We start from the raw sequence: 25,215 nt of genomic DNA on the forward strand, positions 1-25,215 counted from the left end.
TTGGAAGAATAGGAGGCTGCTCTAGCCTTTTGCAGGCATTCCTCTTCGTCCCTGAATAGATAATATAGCGCACGCTGCTGTACGCCTTCTTGAACATGAAGAGCGAGAGGTCCTGCTGTGTCATTCCAACGTTTCTTGGAGTGACGGTAAGAGTCCCCTTGAACTCAACTCATACCTGCCTCTTGCTCTCGCCAGCTTTGTTGGCAAGTTAATTGAGAGCATGATCCCCACGCGCCTCGAGTTGTTTTTTGAGCATTGCAATGTTTATGCAGACGCGATGACAGGCTTTTCACGTGGCCTTTCGTCGGTCGACAACGTCATTGATTTTGCGTATTCAGCAACAGCATACACCCAAACGCCTCTCCTTAGCGCTATCGTAAGACGTGACTGGCGCTTATGGTAACGTTTCACGTGAAGCCATCGTTGACGCGCTCGTGTCCGTTCAAATCGGAGGTCACGCTATTTCCTGAATTGGGAGCAACCTGACCCGAATGAGCTTTTTTTTGTATTTCCCGAGGATGGTGAAATTACCGGCCACTACACGTATTGTTCAACATAGCTCTGATTTGGCTAGCGGAATCCCCGCCATACTCGGTCAGACTATCAATTTATGCCGATGACATTTGCATCTGGGCTTCAGGAGTAGCTGCTCCGCAGGTTCACGCAAGATTACAAAAGGCTGCAACGCTGACGTATGCTTATGTTAAGAGACAGCTCCTCGGCATCTTAACAGCAAAATGCGCATTAGTCACCCTAATGCGAAAATGAATGGCTGGATACCCGTTGGCTACAAATGGCCAGACTATCATGCACAAGAGAACCCACCATTGTTTGGAAATCATCGTTGACCGCGAGCTGTTGTGGACACCACCATGAAACCTAAGTCACCGTTTAAAAGCAATGGATGGAAAACATGGAGACCGTCGATGTGTTCCATGCTTCAACTGTGCAAAGCGCTCTTCGTGGATTTCTAGCGTTGCAGCACTCTGCTGTTGTTAAGGACCCGGAAGCCAAATTTCAGCGTGCTTGGGAGCATGCAAGTTCGTTCATTCAATCATTTGTTCGAATAATGTAACAAAGCATATAAAGGAACATACGACAAGGAGGAAAGAAGATTGCCTCCGCGTTCACTTTCGCGTCCACTTTCGGTAATATTTGAGACTATATTCTAGCACTGTGGCAAGTACTATGTAAAGAAAAGAAGCGCCACATGCAGTTAAACAGTTCAATCAACAATAAGCAGGCCCTAGAGAAAAAAAAAACGTTTCTTCTATTGGCAAAGCTGAAGGAACCTTGCTGCTGTTTTTTTAGCGACGTCGACACGATAGCAAACTGGGAATCCCTGCTTACTGTGTTAATTACTGGCTTGCTAGTACTGTCCTCAGCAGGAGTACAATACCGTACATACACGAGTAGCGTTATCGCCGCAGCGATTCACCCATCAGATCATCTCAACCGTGAGCCTAAGTCGATGAGACAACAGTTACATTTCTTGTATTAGAAACTATGCAGAATGTAGAGCACAGATTGACAGGTGCAGAACCGCGCACCCGTGAGCCAGTGGCGATGCTCTAGAAATGTGTCGTATACGACTGCAGACAGATTGCTGAGTCACGGGCAAGGTGAGGCGTTGTATACCAGCGGCTGAAAGTCTTCCCACACCTACCGGAGACTGTAGTTGTGCCACGAGCCACGTAGTACTGCGTACTCCATGGCTCAGTGCCGGCGGCGTCAGGAATTCTGAAATGCAATAAAGATACGCACATGAACAGTGCACCTGTGATGGTAAACAAATGTAGGTGAAGATTGTAGCTGAAGCCAACGTTTCGCCAAGGGGGCGGAACTTGCGAGGATCAGTGCCCTTTCAACGGGAGACGTTTGCTTGCAGAATCCTTAAGGCGCACAGGCGTGTTGCTCGGGGGCAGATTCACGCGCGCCCTGTGCATGTATGCTTTACGGTCTCTTGCTCTTTTGAAATATCTGCGCTAAGCTTTCGGTGACCATTGTTTGCTATTGTATGGGCAATGGGTTATTTCTATACCTATATTTATTGCGATTGTTTACATGGCTAATGGAATTTTATGGTGCTGCTCAACTCTTTTGGTTTACATTGTAAATCATGTCAGCTTTGCCGGCCTCTAGACTGGCGTATGTCCTGACTAGGTTAGAACTTCGTGGGCTAATGAATAATGAAATCCCGTCAAGCAAAGGAGCAATGTTCTTTATTATCTTCTGTGTGAATTCCGTTGAAATATATGGCATTTGGTTGACGTAGTTAAATTCCAAGAATTGCCTGAATGAAAATTATGGTTTCGGTTTCCAACTTGAAAAAATAATGAAATCACCAATCCTAAAATAGACGCGTAAAATATTTGGCATTTGTGCGAGCATTTCCAATGTGTCTACTCATAATGTAGTTTATTTTTGAGTGCTGTGTAATACGCCAATTTTGGGCACTTTAGATGTGATATTAGGGCAGTTTAAATCATCATTACATTTTTTAAAGCCTAATTAAGTTCTAATTTCCATACTTGCGTTTCAATTTCATAACCAAATCGAAAATGAAATTCCACTAATTTAAATATTATGATATTCTTAATACGACACAAGGTTTACCTATGTTGTTGCGGTCGTTGCGGAGCAAGACGATTCATTCTCTCGCATTTACGCCCTAGGTAGCAGATCCCCATATAAAGCTTCCTGTTAAAGCCAGCACCATATTGTGAAAAGAACAGCTGATACTTTAAGCTTCAGGCATCAGAATTTCAATCTATCGCACAAGTTCGTCGATTCAAGCATAACTGTGCCATATACGGCGTTCGATGACGTCTAAATTAGTTGCTCTATTGAAAGGAATTCTTACAGAAGTTTGGCTCACCTAGCACCATTTCCCAGAATGCCCGATGCTTCCTCCGAGCCCGCGTGGCTTGTACTGGCCACTGCGTATTTGCCACCGCCACTGCTGCTGTAGACTGGAAGTGTGAAACTGGTGCTTCCGGTGTGTCTGTTGTGTGCATACCCTGAAATGAGAGGTGTTGGATCCACACTGTCACATTCCCTGCTAGGAACGCGAGGGGACCAATAAGTTTTCGGAAGAGTCTTGATGCTAATAAGTCCTAACAGCAGTGCTTCCGCCTGGAATGCTTCGCTAAATGCAAGGAAGAAAAGCTGGAAGGCCCAACATGGCGCTACGAAAAAGACAAGTATGCGCATTAGGAGTTATTCATTGTTTTATTCCTTGGCCTTTGATGCCTAGACTAGAGCATGGTTGATCTTGCAAAGCCTGATTTTCGTTTGCTAGCTTCTGGTGTTTGGATAATGCACTATCTCCGCGATAGGCTACTAGGCGTTAACCATCGCTTTGACTTATCACACAATAAGATTGAACGTGCATGTATAGACCGATGGCTACATACGAGTGTTCTGCTGTTATTGAAAAATTTAACCACAATAAAGCCACGTGGTTCTATAGTAATTTATTGCACTCGTATTGGCTGCTTATCTTTAGTTTATCTCACTAAATGGGAAACCTTTTTGTCAGATCACCGGCTTTGGCTTAGGCGAATCCGAACATAAGCTCTCCATCTTTTGCCTATGCGTTTATCTTGAAATGCAAGGAAAGGTTCATGAAAGAGAAAATTGTCATCTGCCAGGGCAAGAAAGATTTGTCCTCATCCGACATGTTGTTAAAAAAACAAATTTCTTTTGTAAACTGCAAAGCTTTCATTCTAAGAAACCCGCATAGTTTTCCCGTACATCTATGGTGTACGCGTGTGCACAACGATTCATTCCTTCAAGAAATTGAGCTTAGATTCGGACACGTGGTAATGTCGAGGACGGATCCAGCATAGCCGCAGGTTTTTAAAGCCTTTTTTATCTGTATAAGAAATTGTCGAAATTGTGATACAATAATGCACAGTTGTCTTCGTCTGCGTCTGGCGTTTCTACATTCCATCCAATTATTACGACTATTTTGTAGGATTCTTTTTTCATCAAGTCTAAGGTAACGAGTAGATGCGCAGCCGAGCTGAACTCATCATGCGATTATGCACTTTACTAATGAGCTCCAAAAACAAGCACTGCTACGAATGCAAGGCTTGAGGAGCGTTACCACTGATTTCATTCGTCGTGACGTGGACATGATATGTTGAACAGCAAACCGAGACAACCTAGTCTCGTCGTTGCGAGAAATCTATCTCACATGGCCAGGTGGCGTCTTATAGCGCATGTTGCATTCCACCTATTTAACTGGGAACGCTAAACATTATAAATGCACATATAGCTACCATAAGTCTGGTAAATGGGCATCAGGTATTGCTCAAGTATAATCTACAAACTATCCTAGTGATTAGAACAGAATCGCACGCGTGCGTGCAGCTTGATCAACGCAGCGAATAGTCTGTTCGATCTTGTCGCCAGGGGAACCTAATTTAATAGAACGAAAGTTCAATTTTGGATATTCTGCTCAGATTTACATGCGCAGAACCGTGCACCTGAGAGCAAGTGGGGATGCTGTTTAAGTGTATCGTGTGCGATGCCAGACATCAGCTTCCTCAATCAACAGCAAGACGAGGTGTGGTAGACCAACGTCTAAAAACCTTCCCACACGTACCCTCGATGGTGGATGTGCGTGCAGTCGTGTAGTACTGCGTGTTGCTTTGCTGAACCCGCGTGGTCTGAGGATTTCTAGAACAGAAAAGAAACGAACAGTAAGGCCTGAGGTGATTAACAGTGGCGTAACAAAGGTTGTTTCCGAGGCCAACATTTCGGCAAGTTGATGCAACTCATGAGCACAAGTCCCCTCCTTGAAACGTTTGCGCCATGCGACCATAAGCTACACACATACATTGATCTGATACAATATACTGGCAGCTACGAGATCGATTTGAACAAAAAAGTTATTTGGCAAGACAAAGGGACAAGCTATTTCATCTATACCGAGGTATAAGATCAATAAACAAAGTCAGTATCATCGTAATACAGACATTGTATATTTGAATAGTGACTTGCTCAATAATGGAACACTTAATGTTACATTTGTGCGCAAACACGCCTAATACCTTAGCTAACGACCACAAATACTGGCGATCACCGCGATGCCTTTATGAGCAGAACTTGCAAAGAAGGCTACAGGTGCTTGTCCCAAAGTGAACGTTCCTTCACGCCACTCCTTGTTACAAGTGATTTTCAAAACACTGATCAGGCCACCTACAACAATGCATGAGCGGGAAGCCAGTGTCTAACAAGCATTTCTCTGTTCGCCGCCTCTTGGTCACCCTCCTACTCGCAGATGTTCTCGGGACTTCCAGAAATCTGCCTGGGCTACACATGTGTCGCCATACTTAGGACATAAGGGTCTTGGTGATTATTACGAGCAGGCCTCGATAGTCCATATCAAATTTTCTCGCAATATTACCTAGAAGGACATATGGCGACAATGTGTATGCGAGTTTTCTGTCGGACGTCGTGATGCCTATGGAATGTCGGGATATTAGAGGTCCACGGCGTTATCTAGAACGTTGCATAACCTGAAAGATGTTTATGGCTGCTTTGATATAGATTTCTTCAAATGAAACATTCGTAAAATGTTTTGATTCACCGGCAGTACAACTTTCGATAAAGTTCTCTCCCCTACAGTACCTAGCATACGCTGACAAACTGTTGCAATGCTTAGGGAAATTTGTGTTCTCGAACGTGAGCGACCTGCTGACACTCTGTGGTTTCACATATTTGGACGTAAAATCACATGCCCTCCTAATTGAGCAATAATTTTGCGTATGTAGCAATAAAGAAACAGCAGCTAATAACGTACTGATTTAGGAAAAGATTTTAACCGTCATTTTCCTTCGCTTGCCAGGCGCGCATTGAAACTGTACTGGCTCTGCGAGAACGATGCCCAAAGTGACCCCATCGCGCATTACAATGCATGCAGCAAAACAGTGCAGCACCAATGTATCTTCTAGGTAATATGGTCGGAACCTGCATAGCTTCTGTTTTGCAACATCGCGCTCTTTCTTAAGCGCATACTGTGATTTTTCTTCGGGTAAAGTCAATATTCCGAAATTATGGGTGTGCCAACAGTCGCCTAAGCAGGCGCTCTTATGAATACACCGAATACACTTGGATGTGAGCCCGAGGGTATAGATTGAGTTATGTATATCCCAGAGTCGTCCTAATTCAGGTGCCTTTTTTGAGAGTTCACAACAACACACTTTGTATACGGTAAGAGAACTGACGCAATGTGCACACAATGACGTTAAAAAAAGGGAAGCCAGGTAATACTCTACGCAAGCAACAAGTAGCTCAGAACCTAACATAAACCATTGATTGGTACCGTGAAACTGTCGAGACATTGTGGAATATGTTTGGCCTATGAACTCAAAGCTCGCCCAACAAAACGGTGACGCCTCTCATTTAGCGATTGTTCGTGACGGACACGCACACAATTCTAACTATCAGGGAAACGAAGAAGAGCCAGTTCTCAAGCGTCCCGGCCAACCTGCCACCGCCGATTTTGTCGCTCTAGCGTAAGTTTCTTTTTTTGAGCACACGCTACCTTCCCTGGGTAAACGTAGATTCACTGTTTCATTTTGTGAGCCTTGATTTAAATCAACATCTTGCTCCTCACTATCAATATGAATTCAATAAGCTAGAGTAAGCAAACAGGCAAGGAGCCTTCAACTGTGCTGCATATTGCAGCATGTTAACAGCATGGAACATCGGCCGAGTTGTTATGGCTTCATGATCGCGCCCTTTGCTGTTCCCCTTCTTCATGACAGTTTCATAAGATAACCAGTAACCAGTAACTCTTGCGCTAGTTTCTACGGGAGCATGGGAATTATGGGAGGTACATGGATTTGCCCTAACTTCCCCCTTCAGGCTTCAAACGGCATAGTGACTTTGTAAACTAGTTATTTTCAACATTGTCCTGCGTAATGAATAAATATTAAGATTGTCCGACGGCAGGATTCGAACACAGGACCTCTAAGCACATGGATCCAATATTGAAACTATTACGCCATGGACGCATGTATCGACAAGCAATGTGAAACGCCTTTATATAGTTATTGCGGGCAAGCCAGTGCCTTGAGACGCTTGGGGCATTTCGACTTGGCCACCTCGACAAGCTCAGTCGTTTCAATTAGCACCGATTGTACGTATTTGAACCGCCTTTCTCAATTCGAAGTGCATATATTGCTCTGAGATTTACGATAATAAAGGCAGACAAAGCTTATTAAACGGCTCCGCAACAACGTGTGAATAATCAGACAAATCTATGTACTTCTCATCATTCCGATGATGGCTCAACGATTGATGTGTCCGAGTACTCTCAAGTATTCCGTAGGAAACCCTATGCTTTCTGCTGTGTCCGTGTCGGGTCGCTCTCTTGCAAGAAGGAAGTATGTTAACGCCAGCTCCGCCTGCCCAATGCTGAAAACTGCTGATGCAGTTCCTGTTTCAGACATCAGAACTAGCGCTCCCTTTGAACATTTATAAGGGGCAGGCACAGTTGAACTCCGGTAAGCATTCCCTGTAGTCTCGGAGTTGTTTAGCAATGAAACGTTTCTTAACTTCGCCTTACCTGGCTCCGTATTGTAAACTTGCTGATGCCTCCACCATTCCAGCGCGGCTTGTGCTGGGCTTTTTGTGATCGATGCTGCTTGTGGGCCCCAGCTGCAGGAGACTAGGGCTACCACTGGAATAGGCACCTGTATGTTATCAAAGAACATAAAAAAGTGCTAATTCCCAGCTCTGCAAGGCCAATTCATAGGAAATGACTTTTTTATCGTCGAGTCAAAATCATTTAGTGGCAGAAGAATCCTACTGCAGTGCTTGCATATGCGGTGCAATTTTCTTTATGAAACACGGTATTGAATGCATGCAAGACTTTGTGGCCATAAGAGAGCCGACCACGCAAGATTCTGCAATGTTGGCCTCTTCGGAAGAATATTACGCTTCATTACATAGCTTGGGCAGAACAAAATATTGTTCGAAGCGAAAATGAACATTTGCGTTTCTTCAGCGCGCAAACCTTGACCCCATATATTTGCTGCATCATCAAATAATATGCGCATCAGATGCTTCACAATGTTCTTGCTCTTTTTCATCTATTGCGAGCCGCAGACATAGCCTGCTGTTGAGGAAGACAAAGAAAAAATGAGAGGATGTATTTCAGACGAGGTACTACCAATTTTTCTTCGAAACCTGTGCAATCTCTGCAGAATTTGTTGACCTGCTATGATTCATACATGCGTATGTCAACGACATACTTGCATATCAGAAGCCGGTATCCGAATCACACTTGAGGACTCCTCTAGATGAAGTTCTTGAGGAAATACAGCCTAGAAGCGATGCATTTTTATGAGCTGATTACAAAAACAAAATTGCCCATGCTACTGGAATCTTGAGTATATGCAAGTATGAAGTGGCTTACAGAAAGGAAGACAGGTTGAAGTAATTACGAGGTTTACTCACAACCATTTTAGCCCCCATAACCATGCGCAGCTCGCCCGACGCTGCCGGCCTGGCCACGCAGCGGCGTGCCATCTTTTGGAGGTGGCGCCAAATCCGCGCCGCTTAACTCACTGGCCTCTGCTTTTGAAAACACTGGTCACCATATCTTAGCGCCGAAATTGAGTTAATTGTATGGGGTGCTGTATTTCTGTTTTCAACGTCGTTATTCGAACTGACCAAGTAAACTTCTGTGTACAAGAAATTGCAGCCTGAGTGATGTTGTAAGCAGGCAAGAGTAAGAAATAGGAGTGAGTGATTGAAAACATTATTCAAGACGTTTGGCGAATTTCGCGGAGTGGAGCTATAACCACCCCAATCTAGGTGGCGGCCCGGGGCGTTTGACGCGGGTGGTATCCTCGGCGTGCCGGACGCCCCAAAGTTGATCGGCGAGGTCGTGGCTGAGAAGCGCGACCTCCCATAGCGCCCAGTGGTTCGAGACTGACATGTGTACCGGTGCCTTTCACCTGGGACCCTTTCTGCTCGCTACCGTTGGAATCGAAAGAAAAATATCTTATAACTTCTTCGCGCAGTAACTAGCCTATGTGTTGCGGTCCTGTACAGGGAGTTGAAGGCAGGAGACTGCATTTTCTTAATTTTGACTGGTTCCCCGGATTATCTCGTTTCCATCTCCCAACGATGCCCATTTGTTCTCCGGTTTGTTCTCGCCCCATTCACCTCCCATTCTCGTCTTGATTTCCTGGATAACGGGCTCCGGAGTTTTGCTCAACGTCTCCAGAATGTTGCCAAGAACTGGAGATGCATGTATTCTGTGCGTGTGTGTGCGTGCGTTTGTGCGTGTTTGCGCGTGTGTGCGTGTAGAAAAGATGGAGAGAGGAAAGGAGAAGGCGCGAGGGGCCAAGCCTCGTTGCACGCGCACGCGGTGTCGCAACACACCAAACGCCTGCTGATGCAAGCGCCCCTGCGAGGCTACGTGTATTTCGTGCTTCAAGCGGCTCTTATTCAATACATCCCTTTGTAGGCCATCGATAGACTATACGACAACATTAAAATCTGGCAGATCCCACGCCCTGTGGGAGTCGATGGTATGCGAAGCAGTGTGCGCGTAGCCTACAAAGTTGATGAAGCGACTGTGAGAGCACTAAGATGTAGGCGGATGTTTGATGACCTATATGACACACATGTCACAAATTTCACTCATGACATGACCAATCAATTACAGCGAGCTGTTTAGTGCTAGTTCCTCTAGGATCGTGTCCGCATGGAAACACAAAATCCCGGAGACCCGCAGCGGAGTTTAAGCAGGCGTTAAGGGCTCTCCATACGTGGGCCGATACCGAAGATAGTGCAATGCCGGGTCAACCCGCTGCAGCGGTGCAGTTCGCCATTAAGAGACCCACATACACAGTCTCCTTGGTCATCCTTCACAGATTGGAAGGGCGGGGAGTTTTTATGTTCGTCATGCACTCTTGTACTATGCCAATTGTGATACATACCAAGACGTAGGCGGCTGTTTCATGACGTACATCACACGCAAATCATGAATCTCCTGTAGTGACCTGTCATTTCTGTTCGTGATACAGTCTTGACATACTATACCAATTATTGGAGATACCAAGTGAGCGACACGACCATGAGAGCTCCAAGATGTAGGAGGCTGCTTCATGACCTACATGACACGGGTGTCATGATATCCAAATTATGCCCTATCACTGATGTTGCTGATACATTCTAGTCATATTATGCCAATTTTTGTGCCCACCAAGTTAACGAAACGACCATGAGAGCACTAAGACGTAGGCGGCTGTGTGATGACTTGCGTTAGACGCATGCCATGATATTCATGTCACGACCGATTACTTATGTTCGTCATACACTCTTTCATACTATGCGTAGTTTTAGTTGACGAAACGATCATGAGACCTTCAAGGCGTTTAGACAGACAGAGACAGAAACAGACAGACAGATACAGACAGATAGATAGATAGACAGATAGATAGACACAGTCAGAGTAGCAAAAGTTTACCAAAAAATGCTTTGCATTTCAGATTAGTCAATGCGCATATGTAAGAGTCGTGTCGCAGTGCTTATATTAGCTTGGAAAGCAACGAAGAAGTGATGATTTGCGAGGCAATGACACCTAACTGTGCAACAGAGAGCATAAATGTACGTTAAAGTGGGGACACAATAGTTAGGTATGCAAGTGTTCTAGCTAGGAACACATATTTCTTAACTTCCCAGAAATTGCGTGGTGGTGGTAACAACTTTATTAACAATCTGGCAAATTCGTTGCCTGGGCCTAGGCCACCCCCGAAGAGGTCCGGAGATCATGTCTCCTCGCCGCCTCGCGGGCTTGCTGGATGGCCCATAGTTGATTTTCGAGGTTTGAGCTGCGCAACGCGGCCGTCCATCGCACCGCAGCTTCATCTGGGGGAAACTGCTTTTTCTTTGCATATAACCTCACATTCCCAGAGAATGTGTCTAAGAGATGCGTGAGCCCGGCTGGATAGTTTGCAGTTATCATCTGAGCAGATGTCCGGATATATTTTCCTGAGATGGACGGGGTTGGGGATGGTCTGTTTGTAGCTGCCTCCAGTCTACCGCTTGGGCCCTGTCGAGTATGGTGTTAGGGGGCGAATAAAACTGCCTTGAGTTTTGGTGAAATTTTGTAATATCACAGTGAAATTAAAAAAAGGAAAGCGCTAGATTTAGTAGCAATAATTACGGTGGAAGCTTCCTCATGACGACCAACGTTGATAGGGCAGTTAGCATTAGGCCAATGTAGGGACAGACCGCAAAACTGAATGCACGTTCATTTACAATGTGAAAGGTAGCGCAGAGTCTAGTAAGAACGCTAATCGCCTCTTCGCATACCATAACGAAAACCTAAATAAACGCGGCTTGCCAACCTCCGGTTCTAAAGATTTGAGTTGTAGCATCTCTGAATTTTATTGAACTATAGTGTTGTTGCATACGGGAATAATTAAGGCAAATTCATTTTCGAACATTTGTACTTGTATGAGTAGCACCGATAAGATCACCACTAGTATCAGATCAGTGAAGGAGGTTGCACAGGTACTCGGAGAACGAAAAATGCTTGAAGTAAGCAAACAGTGCTAATCATCTTACAAAAAAGAGCACGTATTTAGTTTGGGAAGCAGTGGTATCTTCATGTCGTGGATTTTCTTGATACCAAACCATAACAATTTCGAGGTAGTGGTACACTTATAAGAGGCCACTGAGTACTGTTCTTGCTAATATGGGCATAGGGTTAGAGATTCTTAAAGTTTCAGAAGCCAATAGTGTGGTTAGTTTAGGTATATTCATGGTCTCAGAGCTTATTTAGCTTGCCCAATATTTTAAATCCCATTTCGTGACATTTTCATTAAAATTTCAAAGTTGTATATTTCTTTGTTCCTCGGCTTGTTAGAACCTAGAGCTTCAATATAAAGTTTCTTGGGTAGCCCCAAATCATATGCCGTAATTTTCGCAGTCAGCCGTAGCGGGATACGTCGGTTGTTTGTAGCATGCTGAGCTTGAGCGATTCTTCCGTGTAGTACCGTTCTGCTCCTCCGGTGTACCCATCTGAAACACCGCCCTAAGTGCACACCTTACTCTGCATTCGTGCCAAAACGTCATTAAACTACAATTCTCGGATATTATGGTCCGAAACCTTTGGAATAATCTGGTCAACTGGGGCTCGTCAACGTGCGCCCAATGTGCTGTACACAGGTCTTTTTGTATTTTGCCGCGATCGAAATGCAGCCGCCGCACTCACCACATTACCCATTGACGCTGTGCTTAGGCGCGCAATGGCAAAGCCACTAAGCAACCACGGTGAGTATCTAAGCAATATCGTTGTTAACAAAGTTAAACGGGTTTAGGAGAAAAATTATGGTGCCAGCACGTCGAACACTCAGAGTCTGCTTGACAAATAAAAATGGAGATTAATGGTGAAGCACCGATTTCAATTCCTACTGAATCGATGACTGCGTAGAATGTACAGTCTCGGCTTCTGCCCCGATCTCCTGGGAGTGTGTCTTTGCACTTCACTGATGTGAGACTAAATGCATTCAAACATAGGTTCTTTATGAATTTGCATGCATCCGCACAAATTGCCTACTAAGGAGAGTGTTAAGGCGCCTCCTGCGGAAACCGACTTGGCGGCTGTAGTGAAGCGCAATAAATGCACCACTGACACGGTGGACGTAGGGCATCTCTCCTATATTTGTTGCAAAGGCGAATGACCATCGCCTACGTACCGTCGAGGCTGTACGTCTGGTCGGCTATCGGCCTGTGCTGCGCGTTCAGCTGGCAACGCCAGGCTTCCTCAGAACAGCTGCAAATTAAAAAAAGTTTTGGTATGAGATACTTACAGCTGTGACAGATCATTGAAATTATCTTTTATTACAAGCAAGTACCGAGAAACCAAAGCTGTTTGGTAATCGAGCTGGTTCCAATGTTCTGTCTTACTCAGAGCCCTTACAACGGGTAAGCCGGATGTCTAGGTGATGGACAGGATCCGCATCATCGAGGCACTATAAGTAGCCAATTAACCCGCCGTGGTTGCTCAGTGGCTATGGTGTTGGGCTGCTGAGCACGAGGTCGCGGGATCGAATCCCGGCCCCGGCGGCCGCATTTCGATGGGGGCGAAATGCGAAAACACCCGTGTACTTAGATTTAGGTGCACGTTAAAGAACCCCAGGTGGTCAAAATTCCCGGAGTCCCCCACTACGGCGTGCCTCATAATCAGAAAGTGGTTTTGGCACGTAAAACCCCATATATTATTATTATTATTAGGTAGCCAATTGCTACTTTTTGGCCCCGTAATGTAGGCGTGTTCCAATTAGGCATTTGTAAAAGTTTGAGGAAGTTCTTGTAACTATACCCTATGTTGTTTGCGACAGAATTTTAGTAATGTTCATTTGTTTTGGCATTTCTGTTCAAGGTATTTAACGACTGGGTGACTAACTGTGATATAGAGCATAGAGCTCTTGCTGCGTCGGCGGTATCCCCAGTAGATTTTCTCTTCTCTTAATCTTGCCCCTCCCCTTTTCCCTTTCGCAAGTGCAGGGTATCCAAACGGGCTCATTGTTGGGTAACCTCAATGCCTATCATTTACAATATCTCTTGCTTAGGCGTAGAATAAAGGTTAACTTTGGGGCTAAAATGCTGTCTTAAAATTTAATGCTCTCTATTTACAGGTAAGCGTTCCTCATGAACCTCAATGTGGGAGACTGGAAGGACGCCTCTATTTCTTGAAAGAAGGAAGGAGGGGCTTTTCAAGAAATGTGGCTTAAATCAATTCTGTGCTTATGTTGACACTTTGGTCAAGCCAATTTCAACTTGTCTTTCGTATAATGCAAGGCTGCACGAGTTAAATAGAATCGGCAAGTCATCAGCATAAATGGATTAAAGCATACGTTGTGGAATAAATGAACGTGCTAAATTCATTTTTCACAACAACAATGATACAAATAAGTCGCCCACACCCTGTAACCCGGTATTCTTGATGAATGACCTGGACGGAATATTGCCAGCAGTAATATTCTACGTTAGGTTCGATAAATAACTTTCTACTACATTAAGCATGTTGCCTCGAAATGCCCGTTTCCGGGAGATGTCGCAAACTTCCGTAGGGCCAGGTGGGGCGTCAAGCGTTTTTGACATCAAGAAACAATGACAGAAAGAACTGTCTTTAAGCAAAAGCTTTACTGATGTAAGACATAATCCGCATGAGGTGGTCAGTTGTGGATCGGCTGTCTTTAAAGCATCGTTCATAAACGTCAAGTAGTTTGTTTCGTTCAAGAAAGTAATAGCCCACGATTAATCCTCTTTTGTAACATATTAAACGAGCAGTTTCATGACGCCATAGGCCACTAACTTGCCATAGAAGATGTATCCTAGCCCTGTTTCAAGATGGAGACATAAATAACCTTATTCAGTGCTATGTAAATTTATATTGTTGCCCACATGGTGTTCAATACTGGCGATAGAGCAACTTGCGTATCAGCCTGAATGTGTTTTATTATTGCGTACATAGTCTGACCATTTCCCGGAGCAGACTTCTCACGAGGTATTTAGGACGTTCCACTCTAGGTAGGGCATGAGTGTATTTGTTATGTTGATGTCTTTCGAGGAGAATGCTTTACCTCAAGCAGAAAAATTTCGGCTCGTTATCAATAAAGAGGCATCCACAGGAGAAAAAATTACAGCGAGAATCACGCCAAAGGGGGCTATGTGCATTTTCGTCTCAATATACTGTGTGGGATTCGGGAAGTTCATCTATAATACCTGTGTCACACGGGCACATTTGGAAGGCCTTCCAGTCAACGGCCTTTGAAACGCTACAACTCTATCGACTCAAAGGAGTTGTCGCGCTGCTACACGGCACTTTTGAAAGGCCGTTGAGTGGTTCAGGCGTTTCTCGAAAAATTGTGTGGCGCTGCGGATCTTTATTTTCGTTTTCATGTCATGAATGGTTAAACAACATTAGAACCATTTAGAAACACTATAATTTCTTCTATGTTTGTTTATACATTAAAAAAATTGTTTATACATCGCCATACATATATGTTTAGTTTTTAGGTTGTTGAGTAGCGAAACTGCGGCAATGTTTGCGCCGCTCGATGCGGCTGCCGTTTCGGTATGTGCTCGCACATGTCAAGTGGCAAAAACACTTTATTGAATAATCAATAACACTCATATATATTATTTTTAGAGCATTTGGTCTGATTTGTTCTTTCTAACCGTGAGTACGAGCACACTGTGAACGAGAGGGCATGTTCGCACTGTTTCCGTTTCCGTTGCTCAAAGGCCATAGAGATTTCGATAGAGTTGTAAGGCGCTCCGTTGACTCGATAGACTATTGACTCGGCGGCCTACGAAACCGCCCGTGTAGCAGCTTGAACTTGACCTTTGAGTCAACTGACTATCGGTTGGAAGGCCTTCCAAGCACCCGTGTGACACGGTTATAAGGCTCGGAAACTGTTTCGCGAATTTGGTGGTTAGGAGGTATGCAAATGGAAGTGACTTTTACCAGCCTGTCGAGCAGCAGTTTTCGGACAGCAACAGTTTCAAAGGTCGTTCGGAGTTGTAATTGATGGCTGGGAATTCATTTGCTAATATAGCCACACAACCCGACGAAGTGAGACCATCGTCGCGGCCTCTCTTAAAAATGACATTGCCTAGGAAAGTGTGTGTGTAGATATTACGTGTATTTCCTGAACAGACAGAGCTTTTAAGGATTGATAAATTATGGGGTCTTACGTGCCATAGACACGATTTGATTATGAGGGGCGCCGTAGTAGGGAACTCGGGAATAATTTGGTCTACCAGGGGCTCCTTAACGTGCACCTAAATCTGAGCACACGGGTGTTTTCTCATGTCGCCCCTATCAAAATGCAGCCGCCGTGTTAAGAACTTAATCCCGCGATCTCGTGCTTAGCAGCCGAACACCATAGCCACTAAGCAAACACAGCGGTTCGCAGCACTTATGCACTAAGTTTCTAAATAAGTTGTTTGACATCATCTCAATTGTGTAGAAGTCTCTTTACATTCCTTTGCAATGTTGGTGTGTTCATATTGCAGATTACATTTGTGCTGCCTGTCTAATATAAGACTGCTAACTTAGCTTACAGAGTCCTTTTGGTTCTATATGACGCAGGGTTACTGTGGGTTATACGGTTCGAAGTGAAACGGTGGTGCCGTTCGACTAGGAATCGTGTTCAACGCTTGAAAGCGGTGGTTTGGCAACGCCTCGCCTGGAGTGACAGTATCTTTAAATGCCACAAACCTAGAATTTGATAAGGTTTTGTTGGATGGTGGTGAAACGCTGGCTGCACCCGCCGAAGGGGCTTTTGTCCAACATTAGGCACATTCTTCGTGGGCAAGGCTGCTGCGGCACTGTCCCTTTATGCACCGCATCAGCATACCCTATGGTATGGAGAAACGAGCCGTCTTCTTGCGTCCTTGACGCGTATTCACGCGTCTTTGAAATATCTTCACGCGTCTTTGAAACCTATTCACGCGTCTTTGAAACCTCTTCACACGTCTTAGAAGCAGACGTTTTATGTTGCTTTTACAGCTGTGATCTATTTTTCTATTTTCTATGTGGCATAAAATCGGGAGTGAGAGGCCCGGTCGCCGTCACAGTTCGTCCAATGGCTGGGTTGCTTTATGTCAAGAAATATTTTGAAATGGTGGCTCACCTCGCGGTGTCTCTCGTAGTAGACGATAGTTTCTCGATGCCAGCGTGGCTCGTTCTGGGCCAGGCGTGAACGGCACTAGCGGTGGACACAACAGATGCGTAGTTGGTGCTTCCGCTGTCAGTGGCATCTGCACCGTCCGAGAAAACAGCAGAGCTGTTTACCCATCGCTTTGCAGAGGTCATTCAAAGAGCATGAAAAATAAATGGTGGCATGCAAAACGTTTTAGTTGGGCTTTAGGCATAAGGAAGGCTGGCTGCTGTGTTCGCGTGTGCAGTGCGCTTTTTCTATCCGGAATTCTGGAATTCGGAGCTCAGTGCACGAAAAAAATTCACATTGGCGTAAAAGAGTCACATTGAAATTAATGGAATGTTAATTTTTCTAAAAATAAATACGCCACAAACAATACAGCAGATTAGAACACGACCATTTTCAATGCGAAAGACGACAGCTCGTATTCTTTCACTGCGCTACAAAGGTCAAACCTACTTTTCCAATTTCAAGCAAGAGGTGTGTTCGATGCTTCATTAAGGTCGCAAAGAAACGTATGTTAATTTCAATGAGCAGGCTTTGGCACACGCCAAACTTCCCTTTACCAAGAAGGACGCCTCTCGTTATTGCAAAGCTGCTTAGTTAGCAACGCGCAAGAGGAAACTTCAGCTCGGAGGCTTCTGTCTAAGTGCGTGGGAGCAGGGATATTGTTTTTCTCGGTCACGCTTGCACCAGATTTGATGCAGGCCATCGAATGTGAAAAACAAAGGATGAAATCTTGTAACTCCCATAAACTAACCTATTGTTGAGACGGTGAGTGTCTATATAAAAAGTATTGAATGCGCTAAAATTTGTAAAAAAAGAATATGAAGCTTGCAACTGTGTAATTGGGCCATAAAAACGATATGACAATTCTGGAAAGTAAATTGACTAATACCCGTAAATTGAGAAAAATGATACGCAACGGTCTGACTTTTACCACAATGATGTAGCTAGGACTTTTGAAAAATGCCCGGAAACATTTGTCATTTCCGTAATTTCTAGATTCATAAAGCAAACTCGGCCTGCTATGCTTGTTTTAGGATGGGAGTTACTAAATTGTGTAAGTTGTGTTTCAAATTTTGGGGAACTTGCCAATTTCCGGGAATTCTCGCATACCATCCAGGCCCTAAATGCGTAATTCCCTTACTGCAGTCACTAGAACATTCTCAAATGGAACGAACATCATTCATGTCAGTCTAAGGGCTGTTACTAAAAGCCTTTTGGCATTTTACATGTTGAGCATGACAAATTGTTTCGAAAGCATGGGTGCGGCAGAGAAAGGATGGCTGCCGAATGGTGTCGTGAACTCGGATGATGGCACTTGCTATTGTACCCGATATCCACTACCTTATATAGATGAACGGGTTGTGTGCATAAGTGCAGCTGCAGGTTCTGCATACCGCCTATTCATTGTTTGCAGTAGACAGCCTGATCGGGTCGTGGACGAAAGAAAAGGTGACAGAACAAGTCTAAAAACTCCATTCATGCTTGAATAGCCAGGAAAATTATGTCATGATAATATAAACGCCAGCTTCAACGCATAGAGAACAATTCTTCAAGATCCTGGCCATCCTATGCATATGTTTACTTACGTCTGTAGCTGAAGTTCCTAGGAATGCATTTACAGTTAGCCATGCATGATCAGCAACTAATTACAAACAAATATGGCTCTTATCCACTGCACGCCTTCGAGACCTTCCACACTGATTAAAATAGGCCATCCAAAGCGTATATGTGAGGGTCGTGTCGCGGGCATAGGATAAGATGGGAATGACTTGCAGAATTACAAGTTGACAGGGTAGTATCGTTGGATAAAGTAACCGCTGCAATCTCGCCACACTCCGGTAAACATAACGACCGCGTGTTTTCCAGAATACTAATAAGGTGTGGCTTGTTTTTCGTAAGGTAGACAGAGAGCTGTCTTAAAGGTCCTCTCACAAGGTTTGGCTGTTGTAAATACGCAAGCACGGCTCGTAAATTAAAAGGTGTCTACCACGTGTGAAACGTATAAGCGGCTGCTTGGAAGGAAACAGTTGCAAACAGTTGGCCACGTGCCCTTCATCTGGAAGAGGTCGCGGAAGAGGTCGCTGAGCAAGAGGTCGCGGGATCGAGTGCCGGCGACGGCAGTCCCATTCCGATGGGGGTGAAATGCGAAAACACCTGTGTACTTAGATTTAGGTTAACGTTAAAGAACCCCAGGTGGTCAAAATTTCCGGAGTCCTCCACTACGGCGTGCCTCGCAATCACAAAGTGGCCTTGCCACGTAAAACGCCATAATTTTTGTTTCATCTGGAAGGAGCGCCGGTTTGAGAGAGCTGGTCAAAATCCCGCTCACAAATGTATCTGTGTAATGCTAACTGCTTACAACAACACTGACTACTGCACGAGAATTAGGTTGATCATCCAACGACGGAATACAAAACAAATAGATGTGTCGTACGAAAAAAAAAACCTATCGGAATATATAATAGAGCAGGGGCTCGTCACGTTAACATGACGTAGGGCCTTTGCGGAGAAGGCAAAGAAGCAACACCGCTTGAGGATAACATTCGAGGCAGAGAGGGAGATTGTCTGGAAGCAGTAACACTAGCCTGCTGACGGCACAGTAGCACGACAGCTCGATGTCATCTATCCTCTCCCATAACGAATGCACTTAAATAATTGTATTACCGAAACACTCCCTTGACGGCGCATTGGCAATTTACTGCCTTTAATTTAAATTTGCAATGGCGCCCGGTAAGAGGCCCTTCAACGACAGGATCCTCAAGCAAGCATTTAACGTGAAGAATAAAACATGCGGTTGGCTTGCTACGCATTGGTAAGTTCGTTACTCTGGCCCCATTCCAACACGACATCCAAGACATATCGAGAAGCGTTCATTGCCTTTACGAATGAATTCATCGTGTTGAAAATGAATTGATTCGAAACTTGAGGCACGTAGAATACGCGTAGTGTTGACTCTGTTAGCACTCAACTCATCTGCATGAATTTCACACTACGACTGCACATCAGCAACTGACTTGGGGACGCTAGTAAGGCGTTCGTATGACCTATAAATGCACCGCCATCAGGATCGATTGAAACGATGCCTCCTCTGTTAGATGTTAAGCATCTTCGCGAGTGGTGTCGATGGTTAAAGGCCATGCCATACGTACCATCGACGTCAGTGGCATTGGTCTGGCGCTTCCATGCCTTCAACGCGTCATTGATGTACTCGTCAATATACCTGAAATGAGACATACATATTGGCTTTGGCCGGTGCTCCTAGTTACGGCAGAATATACCTGGACATTGTTTTTGCCAAGCAGAATTTGGAACAAGGGAAGTGCTTCTTTGTTAATGAAGGTAAAACCTGTAATGTATCATTTTATGAGAAGCATAACTTCCTGGATGGCATAGGTGAACGGCGCACTCTTAAATTGCGTAATTTCTTAAATCATGACATGAAGCGTGAAATATGGGAAAACAACGCATGATGCTAGAACCAAGACAAGAAGATGCTAAGTTGCAAGATTACGATATAATTATGTAGTGCCATCCCCTCCAAGGTGACCATTTGAGACTACCTGCGTATAGCTCTACGACGTCATGCGAGTCAACAGGAAAGCGTTAGTCATACCTATTGTGACAGGATGACCACACCATGAGTAGCATGCGGAAATGGTGGGTGAGAGCTTAAAATTATGCTTTGGGTAACGCATGGTTATGTTAGGTTTGGCTGCATTATATTCGCTCTCGTACAAGGGCCGTGCCAGTCGGCCGAATCAGTCACCCAGCCGCGTCCGCAACAGCTGTGCCAGCGTGCGACCACACATCTTAAGATTTGCAGTCGGCAACTGTTCTCGCCATTTCACGATAACTTTCGCACGCTCTGCCAACGCGGCCGTTCGCAGTTGTGCCAAAATGACATGGCCGTCGCGGCGTCCCGGTAGTGCTTTCCGATTTGCCTTAACCTTTCCTACAAATGAACATGGCGTTCACTTCAAAGACATATGGCGTTTTTCTTTAGGCACATCTTTTATATTTCCTGAAAAACAAGTAACAACGAAAAGTTCAGTAGTGTCCTCACTTACTCACACATATCTTGCGTGTTTAGCAAATGGCACTATTTGTGGGATGTTTCGTTGGGCTCCTGGAGTACGCTCACTCGACCGCCAACGGAAGTGTGACCTACTGTTTCATTTATTTATATCCTTGTGTTTCACGTTTCAAAAGCCTGATTTTGCAATGACGAACTCTTGGATGGATCACGGAATTTAATTTCACCCCCTGGGTTTCGGTAATGCGCACGTAAATACAAGTTACCGAGCTTTCTTACGTTTCACAATGTCTGGTGAAATGCCACTGCGCCTGGAATATTGCCCGTGATGTCGAGCTAAGCAGCTTAACATCCAAGCCAGTGGGCTACTGCTACAAGTGTGCGTTGATCAAACGCAAGCTAAATTACACACACACACAATATATATATATATATATATATATATATATATATATATATATATATATATATATATATATATATATATATATATATATATATATATATATATATATATATATATATATTCTGTCCTTATTCTGTTCCGGGTGCATGTTCTTTGGTATGGGAGGTATTACCAATCTTTCCTTCGTCTCTCTCGGGATGTCCAACTTGACATCGTGCTGAAAGTGGTAACCTATGTCTAATCTCTCTAGGATGTGTCTGCCTGCTCTAGTCAGAGCGGCGTTCATATTGTGCCCTACATTGCGCTTCAATGAGCTCGTCTATCGTGTTGTGTAGGCCTAATTGCAGCAACTTGTCCGTGCTGGTGCTGATCGGTAGTCCTATGGCTAGTTTGTTTGTTTTCCGAATGAGGCATTCTAGTTTGATCTTTTCCACGGCCTGCCATTTTAAGTACGGTGCCACGTATGCTATTCTACTTATTACGAAGGCCTGTATTAACCTTATCGTGTTTTCCTCTTTCATCCTGCTATGTTCATTTGTTAGCCTTCTGATTAGCCTCATGATTTGCGCTACAGTTCCCTCCAGTCTTCTGAGGGTTTCTCCGTTGTTGCCCTTCGCTTCAATGATGAGCCCCAACACCTCGATCCTATTGACCTTGGGTATGGGTTTCCCTTCGGCCGTTTTGAACTGTATCTCCTCTCTATGGGTGAGATCGTCCCTGTAGTTGCCTGGTTTGCGACCTCTGCGAGTCAGCCAAGTTATGTTTTTTTTGCACAGCAAACCATTATGAAAAGTAAACAGCATTGTTCCTGCTGACTGAAAAGCGGCTGCCCGTAGGGGTTTCAAGGTAAGGTCGCAAAGTTGTTCGCTCTGGAAGGTACCCAGGTCTGGAAAGTCGAAGAGATGGAAACTAGGTAGTCATCGAAGTCATTATGCTCAGCTTTAGCGTGTGGCAAAGGGAGACGGGATAGGCAATCATCATCTGTGTAACAGCGTCCGCCTTTCTAGTTAGCGGAAAAGCTGCACTCTTGAAGGTGCAAAGCCCAACGGGCCAACCAGCCTGACGGGTCACGCAGCCGGGTGAATGAGTGAATGATGGTCAGTCACTATCATGAATGCGTGGCCACGTAGATACGGGCGGAACATCTGAATGGCGAAGACGACTGCTAGACACTCGAGTTTAGTAACAGTGTAGTTTGTCTCCGCTATTGTAAGTGCTCGACTAGCGTAGACAATCAAATCCTCAAGGCCACTGCAGAGCTGAAAAATCACAGTGCCAACACCCACATCGCTGGCGTCAGTATGCAGCTCAGTTGACGCCTCCAGATCAAAATGCCGTAGAACCGGTCCAGAAGTCAACAAAAATTCCAGCTGTTGAAACGCCGACTCGCACTTAGCAGTCCTCATTGCAAGTATTTGTGAAGGAGTGAGTGAGAAGGAGTGACGTGAGCGGAGAGGGTAGCTGTGCGAAATTCGTGATCAAGCGCCGGAAATATGAGCAAAAGCCCAAAAGCTTCGCAGATCTGTGGCCATGTGTGGCTGTTGAAAGTCGCGAACCACTGCTATCTTTTCGTGGTCTGGTGGTATGCCGTCTTTGTCGACCAGAAAGCCTAATACGAGGTCTTCACGCTCACCGAGATGACATTTCTTCGAGTTTAAAATAAGGCCAGCTTGCTGGATACAGTCAAGAACACCGACAGGCGCTGATTGTGCTCGTGAAATGTCCGGTCGTAGGTAATGACGTCGCCTAAATAGCACATGCAAATTTCCCATTTGAGTCCGTGGAGTACGTTATCCATAAATCGATCGAATGTCGCTGGAGCGTTGCATAGGCCAAAGGGAATAACGTTGAACTCAAAGGGGCCGTCAGTTGTGACGAAGGCGGTCTTATTGTCTGAGGGGTGCATGGGAATTTGTCAATATCCTGACCGTAAATCAACAAGAGAAATACGACGCGGACTGGAGGCAGTCAATGGCGTCGTCCATTCGTGGCAGGGGGCACACGTCATTCTTTGTTACGGTGTTTAGGCGGTGATAGTCCACACAGAATCTCAACGAGTTTTTTGTTTTACTAGGGTCCCAGGAGCAGCTCAAGGTCTATATAATTCCTGGATCACTCCTTTCTGTAACATTTCTTTGACCTGCTCGGCGACGATTTTTCTCTCTGAAGGTGAAACGCGGTAGGGCTTGTGACGAATTGGCGTCGCTTGCCGTGTATGGAAGTGGTGTTGCATACGAGACGCTGGAGGTGTATGGGACGCTCGTTGGCCTTGAGAAAATCAAACAATGTGGCGTAGTGAGCGAGCACTCCTTCAAGCAGACACTGCTCACTAGAAGACAGCATTGTCTTCCTCACCATTGTCAGCGTCGAATGTTCCGACGCTGACAATGGCTTGCTCGTCAATACTTCCCAGTTTAAGTCCTAGCGGCAATCTTATCGATTGGGTTGAAACATTCACTGTCCACAAACGAATACAACCATCAGTGGTGACAACGAGGGTGCGAGGGACTATCACATTTTTCTTGAGCGCATTGTCATAATCGGGCTCGGCTAAACCACAAAAACAACCTGTCCGAGAGCCAGAAATATGGACAGGTTCAAACATTCCCGCCTGCGGAGGCAAACACACATCTTGCGACACGTCGAGAACGTCGGCGGCATCACTGGTGTTATCTGTCATAGAAGTTTGCACGTCGCGGCGAAGAGAAATCGCCCCGCTTCCACAATCCAAAGTTTCCCCCCACTCACGCAAGATATTAATTCCTAAAATAATGTCATGCGTTGTACGTGGAAGCACAGTAAAGTCACTTCTAAATGTCTGGTCCCCTATCGTAACTGAAACAGAACAAACCCCAAGTGGGCGTCACAAAATATATGGGGGTTTCTTCAAAGTTCAGCACGCAGGACCAGACATAACATACGCAGGAAGTAGACGATGAACTTTTAGGAAGACTTATTTAATGAACGTTTTCGGCTGGTGGACCAGCCTTCCTCAGAGTACAGTAAGGTACTCTGACGTAAAGTACTCTGTATAGTACAGAGTACAGAGAGTACAGTAAAGTACTCTGACGAAAGCTGGTCCACCAGCCAAATGTACAGTAATAAGCCTTCCTAAAAGGTCGTCGTCCCTTTCCTGCGTCTATATATTCATATGGATAGATACTTTGATCGAAAAACAGGAGGCACTTCTCTTTATCATGGTCATAAACGGCCGCAGCCACACTGAATCGAAGTCGTCCTCGAAAACGCCCAATTCGATGTGCAAACAAATGTATAACTGTTAAAGTCTGTATTCCAGGTTGTTCCTGCGGCTGACAATATCCAACGAAACTTTCACAAGCGGGAATACTCACGCAGGGATATCGTCGCAAGTGCCTGAGGCTCCCTCGCCGCCTTCACGGCTTGTACCCGGGGTTGCTTCTTCGATGAAGGCAAACGGGGGAGGCGTTTGCCCACCGCTTCTTTGTTCAGTCATGCCTGGTGACGACGCTCCGGAGCACTAGCGTCTTTCTGAGACAGAACTTTGCTGAATGATCGCGCATGCGCAGTCTGTGCCAAGGATGAGAGAGCCAGTAAAACGGCGGGAACTTGGGCAACTCGAATGAAATCGTAAAACCCATCTGGAAAAAAAAGACGATAGAGTGCGCCATTATGTTGACGTTAAAGTATTAATATTTGAACACTAAACAAGGCGCCCCGGCGCCCTGTGCTGAATTGACACCAAATCATCAAAACAAACTTAAGCAAAGCCCACGCCTAGCCAAAAACCGTAGACACGAACATGTGTTTATTATTATTTGTTTCTTTCAGGAGTAGTGCTAATTCTTCTCGGGAGATATTGGCAGTCGTGACCAAATTAGTGAACAGACAGAATGAACAATAGGTGACCCAACGTTTATACGATGGCGAATCAGAAAGTCTTTTTCTCTATATAATTAGGCCAAATTACACCTGTAAATGTGAAGACAACATATGTGAAGTCAACATTGGCTTTATCCCTGGCTGTGTAGCTATTCGAGCGACGATTGACGTTAGACATCCAAGGCACGTATAAGTGA

General features: G+C 45.0%; 1 protein-coding gene across 7 annotated transcripts in view; it reads right to left on the minus strand.

The window, feature by feature from the left end:
* LOC139050020 (zinc finger protein 135-like) overlaps positions 1-25,215 on the minus strand; it is an 82,743-nt gene that overhangs the window by 21,577 nt on the left and 35,951 nt on the right. For 4 of the 7 annotated variants that reach the window (XM_070526112.1, XM_070526116.1, XM_070526113.1 and 1 more), the window contains exons 2-9: positions 24,511-24,777; positions 19,868-19,938; positions 16,683-16,809; positions 12,735-12,811; positions 7,583-7,709; positions 4,613-4,686; positions 2,879-3,020; positions 1,667-1,740 (exon numbers count right to left, since the gene is read on the minus strand). In XM_070526112.1, the coding sequence (XP_070382213.1) occupies positions 1,667-1,740; positions 2,879-3,020; positions 4,613-4,686; positions 7,583-7,709; positions 12,735-12,811; positions 16,683-16,809; positions 19,868-19,938; positions 24,511-24,632 (814 nt within the window). In that variant the 5' untranslated portion in view covers positions 24,633-24,777. Of the gene's footprint in view, positions 1-1,666; positions 1,741-2,878; positions 3,021-4,612; positions 4,687-7,582; positions 7,710-12,734; positions 12,812-16,682; positions 16,850-19,867; positions 19,939-24,510; positions 24,778-25,215 lie in introns of those variants that run through there. The other 3 variants (XM_070526114.1, XM_070526115.1, XM_070526117.1) reach the window with 3 other exon arrangements.

The sequence above is a fragment of the Dermacentor albipictus genome, chromosome 9 (assembly GCF_038994185.2).
Source record: "Dermacentor albipictus isolate Rhodes 1998 colony chromosome 9, USDA_Dalb.pri_finalv2, whole genome shotgun sequence".
NCBI classification, from domain to species: Eukaryota; Metazoa; Arthropoda; class Arachnida; order Ixodida; family Ixodidae; genus Dermacentor; species Dermacentor albipictus.